Genomic DNA, 10,234 nt, shown 5'->3' on the forward strand with positions numbered 1-10,234 from the left:
TCACTCTCTCTCTCTCTCTCTCTCTCCTCTTCCCCTTCACCGGAAATAAAGTCAGCAGGCAAAGGTCTGTCTAGTAGGTCCTGAGGCGCAATCACGGACAAGCTTCAACCTGCTATGCCGCGCTTGCACCCTGCTGCCCATAGCTAGCTATCCTACTGTGTCTGACATGTACTCTTACACCTCCTACTGTATCTCTCATGTATACTCTTACACCTCCTACTCTATCTGTCATGTACTCTTACACCTCCTACTGTATCTCTCATGTATACTCTTACACCTCCTACTCTATCTGTCATGTACTCTTACACCTCCTACTCTATCTCTCATGTATACTCTTACACCTCCTACTCTATCTGTCATGTACTCTTACACCTCCTACTGTATCTCTCATGTATACTCTTACACCTCCTACTGTATCTCTCATGTACTCTTACACCTCCTACTGTATCTCTCATGTATACTCTTACACCTCCTACTGTATCTGTCATGTACTCTTACACCTCCTACTGTATCTCTCATGTATACTCTTACACCTCCTACTGTATCTGTCATGTATACTCTTACACCTCCTACTGTATCTCTCATGTACTCTTACACCTCCTACTCTACCTGTCATGTATACTCTTACACCTCCTACTGTATCTCTCATGTACTCTTACACCTCCTACTGTATCTCTCATGTATACTCTTACACCTCCTACTCTATCTGTCATGTACTCTTACACCTCCTACTGTATCTGTCATGTACTCTTACACCTCCTACTCTATCTGTCATGTATACTCTTACACCTCCTACTCTATCTCTCATGTACTCTTACACCTCCTACTCTATCTGTCATGTATACTCTTACACCTCCTACTCTATCTCTCATGTACTCTTACACCTCCTACTCTATCTGTCATGTATACTCTTACACCTCCTACTGTATCTGTCATGTACTCTTACACCTCCTACTCTATCTGTCATGTATACTCTTACACCTCCTACTGTATCTGTCATGTACTCTTACACCTCCTACTGTATCTCTCATGTATACTTTTACACCTCCTACTGTATCTGTCATGTACTCTTACACCTCCTACTCTATCTGTCATGTATACTCTTACACCTCCTACTGTATCTGTCATGTACTCTTACACCTCCTACTCTATCTGTCATGTACTCTTACACCTCCTACTGTATCTGTCATGTACTCTTACACCTCCTACTGTATCTGTCATGTACTCTTACACCTCCTACTCTATCTGTCATGTACTCTTACACCTCCTACTCTATCTGTCATGTACACTCTTACACCTCCTACTCTATTAGCAGTCAATTCAGGTGAGAGATAGGAGCAAGCATAAGTGCTAACGTGTAACGTGTAACCAGTAACTGTATACGTACATGTTCTATACATACATGTTCTATACGTACATGTTCTACACATACATGTTCTATACGTACATGTTCTATACGTACATGTTCTATACGTACATGTTCTATACGACATGTTCTCATCGTCGTGTTGCTAGTAAACCGCTGGAGTTCTCTCGCTCATTTATTTAGACCATGTGATGCCTCCCCAGCCTCCTCCGCTTCAAGAACGACCGTATCCTCTGAACCAGCGCCCTCTTGAGCCAGGCAAGACTGACACATCGGCAACGATGCAGACAAGTCAGCAGCAGCAACAAGAGCATCAAGTTTTCGGGTGACAGGAGGAACAAGTCGATTGAAGAGCTCACGCACTCGCTGTGATATCTGCTGACTCCTTGTCGGTCGCAACGGTTGTACCTTGCTAGGGGGTGTGCTTCCGTCGTGAAGACAAAGTCATCCAAAGACACAGCAGCATCGTCGAAGATCAGATACAAGTACTTGAGAGTCTCTGCAATGAAGTAGGAAGGCATATTGTCATTCTTGGACCCATTCACGTCGTTGACGTTCACAAGGCCCGAGTAGCCTCCGGACTCAACTTTGCAGTATTTCTCGATGCTGCGAAAGATTTCCCAGGCGATCTCGCGGTATCTCCCGTCCTTGGTGACTCGGAAGAGGATGAACAGACTCTCGACGGTCTCAGGGCGGAGGAGGTACTCGGGTGAGTTCGCCGTGAACTGATCACCGCACACGCTCCCAGTGTCAGGCGCGAGGCCAGTAGGAGAAGCTTGATAGAGGTAGATACAGGACTCCATGAGCCGCCTCGCCAGGCTCAGCTGAGAGCTCCTGTTGCCCTTGAGTTGAGAGGCTCCCAGCGCGAGCATTCCAGGAACAAAGCAAGTGAGGTGCTCATAGTCGCAGCGGCGGTTGACGAGGAAGTCAACGCCATGCACGCGGCGGATCAGCTGGTTGGCATGTCCGTCAAGGAGGCGAGAGGTGAGCCACTCGTACATGTCGACCAGCTGAGAGCGCGACGAGCTCTGCAGCAGCTGCTCTTTCAGCAAGTACTCGAAGAAGGAATCCCCTCCGCTCCCGAGCGTCGCCTCGCTGCCTTCCAGCTGATTGAACAAGGGGCGGTAGGAGCGGGAGAGTCGGGGAGGAGTATCCCACCATAGCGGCAGAGGCTTCGAGCTGTTCCTGCCCCCCAACTTCTTCCATGCCGCATGAATCTCGGCGAGCACTCGGTCGGCAGCCTCCTCGTACCGCCGCGCTCCCGTCTCTCTGGTCAAGTAGCGGAGCTCCGGGCCCATGGACCCGATGCCCACCAAGGAGTTTCTCCATATGGCCGAGTCGTAGGAGGCCCGGATGAAGTCCATCGTCCTGCTCACCAGCCACGTCACCGGCCGTCGCTTCCGATCGACGAAGCGGAAGTGCATGTACGGCAGGCCCGATGGGTTCTGCATCGCCTCCAGGACGTTGTCTGCTGCTCGGCTCGCCAAGTCTAGGAATCGAGCATCGCCGGTGAGGGAGTGAACGCTGAGAAGACCTCCCACGATCCTGATGTGATACTCGAACACCTTGCTCGGAAAGATGGCGTCCCCAGGCACTCCCCCTGCGAGCACTTGCTGCGCCGCCTCGTGAAACAGGTCCTGGCAGCCCGAGAGGTACAAGGTGTCGAGAGAGTCGAAGAGCGTCAGCCTCGCGTTCATCCAGTTGTCCACCCCCCGAGACACAGGCTTCAGGTCATCCCCCAGCCTCCCATACTTCATGTACCCGCTCCATGCATGCCGGATCGCTTCCCGTACCTGAGCCCGTCTGGACGCGAGGGTCAGGGTCAGGGGGGCGGGAAGGGCAAGGGAGCGCTGTGGTGGAAGGGGAGGAGGGAGAGAGGGAGCATCAGGAAGATGAGGCGAGCATCGGGTGAGTGAGAGGAGGAGGAGGAGGAGGAGGAGGAGGAGTCGCTCCGTACGCTTGCTGCCATATCGCCATGCCATGCACCACTCATTAAAATTGATGAATAGTTTTACTCAACAACACCATGAAGCAGCTGTGGAGCTGCGATGCTGGCCCGGAAAGGAGAAGGGGAGAGAGGGAGGGAAGATGAGAAGATAACAAGATGAGGAGATGAGAAGATGAGAAGATGAGAAGATGAGAAGATGAGAAGATGAGGAGATGAGGAGATGAGAAGATGAGAAGATGAGAAGATGAGAAGATGAGAAGATGAGAAGATGAGAAGATGAGAAGATGAGAAGATGAGGAGATGAGAAGATGAGAAGATGAGAAGATGAGAAGATGAGAAGAAAAGAAGATGAGGAGATGAGGAGATGAGAAGAAAAGAAGATGAGGAGATAAGAAGATGAGGAGATAAGAAGATGAGAAGACAGGGAAATGCAACTGATGCATAGATCTGTTTTTATTGTAGATTGCTCTCTCACAACTTGTAGCAGGAAAATGGGAAAGAGCGATGGCTTCTTGACGCCCAAGGCGATCAGCAATCGCATCAAAGCCAAGGGCTTGACGAAGTTGCGATGGTACTGCCAGCTCTGTCAGAAAGCTTGTCGAGATGAGAATGGCTACAAATGCCATACCATGTCCGAGTCGCATCTTCGACAAGTGCGGGTGTTCTCGGAGTCTCCAGGCTCGTTCATTGAATACTACAGTAGAGAGTTCGAAGATGCTTTCATGGAGGTCCTCCGAAGGAAAGGCGAACATGTCCGCACAAAAGCAAATTCCATCTGGATGGAAGTGATCGCCGATCGCCATCACGTGCATCTTAACGCGACAAGATGGGTCAGTCTCACTGAGTTTGTCAAGTACCTCGGGCGAGAGGGGAAGGCTGAAGTCGACGAGGACGAGGAGGGCAAGTGGTACGTGCGCTACGTCAACAGAGACCCCGAGAAGATACGGCGGCAGGAGGCGCTCGCAAAGAAGGAGAAGATGGACCTCGACGACCACGAGCGAGCGCAGAAGATGGTGGAGAGACAGATCAAGGAGGCTCAGAAGGCTCTGCAGAAGAAAGGCATCGACTCCGGCGCCAAGGCGGTGACGGAAGCAGACTGTGAGCTGAAGCGAGAGGAAGGAGACGTTATCTCGCTCGGTAGCCTGATGGGAGCAGCTAGCAGCAAAAGTAGCATCACAACGCAAAAGGCCTTCGACGAGGACGAGGACAAGGACACCAGAGCGTCGACGACCAAGGACGTGGGTGGTGGTGCGTCATCGAGCTCAGCGGGACAGAAACGGAAGCTGACAGCTGTGGAGGAGATCATGTTGAAGGAGAAGCGGCAGAAAGAGGAGGAAGCCCTGAAGAAGGCGAAGCAACAGGTGCGTGCAATAACAAGCTACATGGATGTGACAAGGCGTCGCAGGAGGAAGAGAGCCAACGATGCGAGCATGAGGACTGGCTGCATCGGGGGATCGTTGTGAAGGTCTTGAACAAGAAGCTCGCGGATGGCAAGTACTACAAGCAGAAGGGTGTAGTCCAGGTGCTTCCCAGCTGAAACCTCAGCTGAGACCTTTGGATGACAGTGACGGGTGCGCAGATGGTTCATGGCAAGTTCGTTGGAGAAGTGAAGATGAATGAGTCGGGGCACGTGCTCAAGCTCGACCAGGAGCACCTCGAGACCGTGTTGCCAAACTTCGGGGGCGAGGTAGGATGGCAGGGAATAGGGAGAGGCCGCTGACAAGGTGCCAGGTCCTTGTGGTCAACGGCAAGTTCCGAGGTCAAGTTGGAGTGCTCAAGGCGCTGGAGGAGGACAAGTTCAGTGCTGTGTGAGTGAAGGGACGCAAAGAGGGGGCGTGACTGATAGTTTCTCTCAGGGTGAGACTGGAAGATGGCAGTACCCGCAACATTCCATACGAACATGTGAGCAAGTTGGCGTGAGGGCGAAGGCAAGGATGGAGTAGATGTACACACATAGACATTTAGAATCTTTGTCTCTTCCCTCCCCGTCTCCTGCTTCACCTCTGCTTCACCCCTGTGCACCTGCTCGTCATTTCCCTTTCTTGGGCGACGTGACAGACAACGGCCTGCACGCCTGAGCATCAGAGACATCCTTCTTCACTGTTCCCTCCTGCCTCTCCCATTTCCCTGAGCGCTCTCCCCCGCTCCTCCTTGCGCTACTCCTGCTTCTACCTGCACCCTCGATCCTCACCTGCCATGGTTGTAATGCTTCTCTCCTTCGTTTCGCCGATGCCGACGGTCCTTCGGTGTTATGATGGTGCTGGAGGTCGACGGTCAATCCGGTTGAGCGAGCAGGACCAGGCAAGGGGGAAAGCAGGAAAGGCAGGAAGGGAGAGGGGGTGGAGGAGGAGGAGGAGAAGGAAGACGAGGAGGAGGAGGTTAAGACTCACTCGTAGTGAGCCCAAGACTCGTGCCAAACGCCAACGCGTTGGATCGAAACTTCCCCAGCGCCAAGGTGACGATTATGCCGCGAACCAGCGGGAGCCTGTCACCCCTGTGACTCTGTAGTCCTCCTCCTCCTCCTCCTCTTCCTCCCCCTCCTCCTCCTCCTCCGACCTGCGGAATGTTTCGCCCTCCCCAAACTCCAACTCTTTCTGCGCAGACATCGTCGTCGTCCTCTTGCTGGCGCCATCACTCAGCCATTACGCCCTACATGCCTCTGCTACCGTTTGCGAGAAGTTTCTCAGTATCGCGATGGCCTGGGCGTTGTTGAAGTGCACAGCAAGCTCGAGGGGCGTCATGCCGTCCTGCCATGTCAGTCAGATGCGACTCGCTCCCTGGGTGACTTTCCTTGTTTCGAATCCTCGGGTCTCCCTTATGAGACAGGAGCAGCTCACAAGCAGCTGCCGTCCCGTTCGCTGCCGCCCTATGACAGCGTCTCACCTCCTTCCCGCTGCCGTCACCTCTCTCACCAGTGCAGAGCTGTTCTGCCGTCGTCGTTGCGAGCATTGGGATCAGCCTTAAGCCGCAGCAGCGACTGCATGGCTGCTCGCCGAGTCAAGACCGTCTCAAGCACTTGCTCGCTCACTCACCTCGCACATGCCCGAATCTCGCTGCGTAGTGAAGCGCTGTGTGTCCATGCGACCCCCCCGTCTGCGAGAGTCTTGTGACAGGGCGATGCTTCTCCGACATCGTACCTCGTTGATGTCTCCCTTGGAGGCCAGGGCCTCAATCCTCGCGTGGTCTCCTGCCTTGGCTGCGATTCTGATCTCCCTGCCCACGTCTGGCTTGTGGGGCTGCCTGCTGGCATCCAACGTCACTGAAGGACGGGGCAGAGAATAGAGGAGGGAGACAGCAAGGGAGGAGAGACAGCAAGGCGGGAAGAGGGGGGAGGGCAGCCTGTTGAGGAGCTTGAGCTTGTCGTGACCGAAGGCTTCTGTCCTCCACTCTCTGATGTTGTTGTGCCCTCTATGCCCATCCAGCGATGCCTCATGCCCGCTGAACATGCCGCGCACTACTTGGCAGCTACTTGGCCGTTGAGATGGAAACGAGCGGGGATGAGGGCTTAGAACGCCTTATTATTAGTGAGGGCCGGTCATTAGTCCGGTCATTGTATTTCGTTTTCTCTTTGTAGTCTAGCTAGTCTAGCGAAACCATGTTAGAGAGCAGGCAGTCGCTACACTTTTTCATTACCATCGTTTCAGTGCATTACCGAACCACAAACTTTGTAATGGCGGGAACTTGGCAGAGGCGCAAACCACAACCCGTGACTGCGACCACAAACTTCTCAGTTTTTTTTAAGACCCTCAGACAGCCCCATTGGAAGGGTGAAACCTATCAAAGTATGGGTGGGTACCAATGACCCGAGTCCTTTGTCGATTAAAGGTTAAAGAAGTTCACGGTTGTGTAGAAGACTTAGCAGGACTCCCAGCGAGCAGGAGGAGGAGAGGAGAGGAGAGGAGATGCCAGCCTTTCACTCGCTGTCAAGTCTAATTATTGGAGGGTTCTCTCTTCGACATTCAGCTGGTCCAGATCCGCGAGGAGCTGAGAGCATCTGCAGGCGCGTGAGGGACGCGAGGAGTAGCAAGCGACTCACATGCTCGGGGCAGGAGCTTGGATGATGCTTTCAGGATCGGAGAAGCTGATGCAACGAGGAGGAGGAAGGAGCCAGGTAACCACAGAAGGCAAGGATGAGAGCGCTTGTTCGACTTGGTTGTGTCTGCTTGTTCCCACAAGCTTCGCCCTCATCTCCTGCAGCCGGTCCAACCTCTGACGCTCCTTCCCCACCTCCTTCCTCCCCGTCCCGTTGCAAGCCATATAAACTTCACCGAACCAGCGGAAAGCTTGCAGGACTTGAAGAACTTTGCCCTCCCGTCCCTCTCTTTCCCTCATCGGTTTCGCGTCGCCTTCCTCTTCCTCTCCTCCCATGCGCTCGAGACCACCACAGTCGTCGGGCAGCAGCGCGACTGCGAGCTCGGCGGCAGCCATGTAGTCCTTGAGAGCGAACAGCTGCGAGAGGGCGACGGCGAGCTCTTGCCCAGCCTTCTCCCTCTTCCCGCAGAACCCCAGCAGGACGGCGAGCAGGAAGCTTCTGGCTGCGCGGGCCTGCTGCCTGCGCGTCAAAATTTCCTCCATACCCCCCCTGAGGCTGCGAACCCACTCGCCTCGCTGCACGTCCTCCAGCAGCCTCTCAGCTCGTTCTCTCCTGTTTCGCCCCTCCTCCCCTTCTCCCCCGTCCAAGCTCGTCGCAGCCTCCAGTAGGATCCCAGCAAGCACCCCGTTGTTCTCTTCCTCGCATCCGCTTCCCCCCCAACCGCCCTCAGCCAGCCGCACGAGCTGGTCTGAGGGGTGGGGGAGGAGAAGGCGAAGGCGGTGGAGGACGGAGAGCTCTGCGAGAGGCTGCGGCATAACTCGCAACTCGAGCGCGACGAGAAGTCGAAGGGATGAGCAGCCGGCAAGAGAGCATGACACCTCGCCCGCCTCCTCCAGCATCCCGACTGCCACCCACGTCATGCCGAGCAAGGAAGCCATGCGAGCATCACCTTCCCACAGCAGCCCCGCACATCGCAGCGTCCGAGCCTTCCCAGCCACGTCATCGTCGCTCGAGGGCAAGCAGCGACTCACCTCGCTCCTCGCCCCGAACTTCTCCGACAGCTTGTGAGCAGCCAGGAGCATGCTGGGCTCAGACCCGCGCGGTCCCCCCCCTTGCTCGAGCACAGCGATCGCCTCCGATGCCCTCCCGGCCCGTAGAAAGCACTGCAAGCAGCTCAACACAGACTCTCCTTCCCCTTCTCCTCCTCACCTGCGCCGCGTAGATTGGCCTATGAGCAGCTTGCAAGGCTTGAGCCCAGTCGGACCAGAGCTGCTGGAGAACAAGCTGGGAGGAGGAGAAGCGACAGCGAGCAAGAGCGATCGCATCTCGGTACATGCCAGCTCGGCGGTAAACAGCGACCGCATCCTCCACCTGCTCGTCTCGTCACAGCCTCCACTCTCCACCGCTCCTCTACCCTGCCCTCCCGCCCTCCTCCCTCCTCCCCTTCAACCCTCCCGGTGCTTTGCTGCTCCAAGCAGCGCATCGCCCTCCCTCCCGAGCGACCTGATTGCACGCGAGCAGATGGGCGACAGCCTGGTGGGGCAGCTGCTGGGCCTCGAGCTGCTGAGAGTCAGGGAGGAGGAGGAGGAAGGGAAAGGCTGCCTGCTTGGCGAGCAGTCGGGAGGCAGCAGACCAGACGTCATGCCCAGCCAGGGGAGCGAGAGACACAAGCTCGCTTGTGAGTGCGCCGCGCTCTGCCGCCGTCGCCTGCCACTTGGTGAGCAGCTCTGAGACGAGCAGCAGCCGCAGATCCTCACCAGCGCTTCTGCTATGTCTCCGCGGAAGAGACCCAAGCACGCGCTCTTGTTGTGCTCGCCAGCCGCCGCATGCTGCGAGGCTTGAGAACGAGTGTGGAGGAGGCAAGAGGACGAGAGGACCTGACGAGCCGTCGAGATGAGCAGGCGGGTCAGCTCGTGCTCTGTCTGGGAGGCGTCGAACTTGAAGGGCCGGGGAGGAGAGGGAGGAGGGGGAAGAAGATTTTCTTCTCCGGGACATGGGATGGCGAGCAGGTCATCGACGAGTTGAGTGGTTGCTGCTCTCCTGTCAGTTTCTCTCCTGCCTTATCCTTCCACTTCTTCCTTACCTCCCACCCATCGCTGCTCAGCCGCTAAGTTCGCAGCCTTCGCTTGAGTGCTGAGCAGAGACTCGATCTTCTTGCTCCGAGATCCCTTTGAAATGATACCCTCCCTATCCATGGAAGCGGACCTCGCATCCCCTTCCCCATCCTCCTTCGTCGATCGTTTCTCCTCCTCCTTCTTTTTCTTCGTTGTCTTCTCCTCCTTCTCCCCCCCCGTCTCGCCTGAGGTCGTTTGAGGAGCTTCAGCACCCTTGGCCTTGAGCTTCTTCTCGTTCTTCCACGTCTGCTTCCTCTGCTTCATCACTATCGCCATCTTCGTCTCGCTTGTCTCGCTCTTAGACGGTGGTCCTCCTTCCCAGCACTTCTCCACCTGATTCACGTCAGTCCTGTCGTTCCTTTCCCAGTGCCGGCTTGTCACTTGCAAAAACCCTGCTATCCCTTCCCTCCCTCCCTGCTCCTCTCCCTGCTCTCCTTCGCTTCTTCCCTTCCTTTCCTTTCCTTCCTTCTCTTCTCTTCTCTTCTCCTGTATTCTCTTCTTTCCCTGCTCTTTTCTTACCTCCCATATCCTTGCTGACTGATCGTCAGAACCGGTCACTAAGAGAGGATCTCCCCAGCTGTCTTCCAGCTGGGCTCGATCCCAGCTGTCTCCGAGCTTCCCCGCGGGGATCCAGCAGGCGGAGAAGACTCGCCCGTCGTGACCCCTCAAGCTGAAGAGCGGCGTGCGAGCGAGCACATCCCACACCTGCCCTAAGTGAGCCAAGCTCAAGGGGAGGAGGCGCCATGGAGGGAGAGAGGTTGGAGGGAGGGGGG

General features: G+C 55.4%; 3 protein-coding genes across 3 annotated transcripts; 1 reads left to right on the plus strand and 2 right to left on the minus strand.

Annotated features, from left to right (window-relative positions):
• Nucleotides 1–1,545: 1,545 nt before the first annotated feature.
• On the minus strand, nt 1,546–3,348 carry GUITHDRAFT_75084 (hypothetical protein; the record flags this gene model as incomplete). The annotated part of the gene is made up of 1 exon (XM_005827922.1): nt 1,546–3,348. One exon carries the CDS (start codon nt 3,346–3,348, stop codon nt 1,546–1,548), a length of 1,803 nt encoding a protein of 600 aa, XP_005827979.1.
• Nucleotides 3,349–3,805: 457 nt separating this feature from the next.
• GUITHDRAFT_159923 (hypothetical protein) lies at nt 3,806–5,271 on the plus strand (the record flags this gene model as incomplete). Its single annotated transcript, XM_005827923.1, has 5 exons — nt 3,806–4,675; nt 4,720–4,836; nt 4,894–5,001; nt 5,046–5,122; nt 5,171–5,271. 5 exons carry the CDS (start codon nt 3,806–3,808, stop codon nt 5,232–5,234), a joined length of 1,236 nt encoding a protein of 411 aa, XP_005827980.1. The 3' UTR covers nt 5,235–5,271.
• A 1,976-nt stretch (nt 5,272–7,247) lies between these two features.
• Nucleotides 7,248–9,542, minus strand: GUITHDRAFT_142391 (hypothetical protein; the record flags this gene model as incomplete). Its single annotated transcript, XM_005827924.1, has 9 exons — nt 7,248–7,308; nt 7,351–8,251; nt 8,297–8,333; nt 8,379–8,510; nt 8,557–8,718; nt 8,851–9,054; nt 9,105–9,176; nt 9,225–9,379; nt 9,431–9,542. The coding sequence occupies 9 exons, from the start codon at nt 9,540–9,542 to the stop codon at nt 7,248–7,250; spliced, it is 1,836 nt and encodes a 611-aa protein (XP_005827981.1).
• Between the last annotated feature and the right edge of the window lie 692 nt (nt 9,543–10,234).

Source organism: Guillardia theta (assembly GCF_000315625.1).
Source record: "Guillardia theta CCMP2712 unplaced genomic scaffold GUITHscaffold_63, whole genome shotgun sequence".
Taxonomy (NCBI): Eukaryota; class Cryptophyceae; order Pyrenomonadales; family Geminigeraceae; genus Guillardia; species Guillardia theta.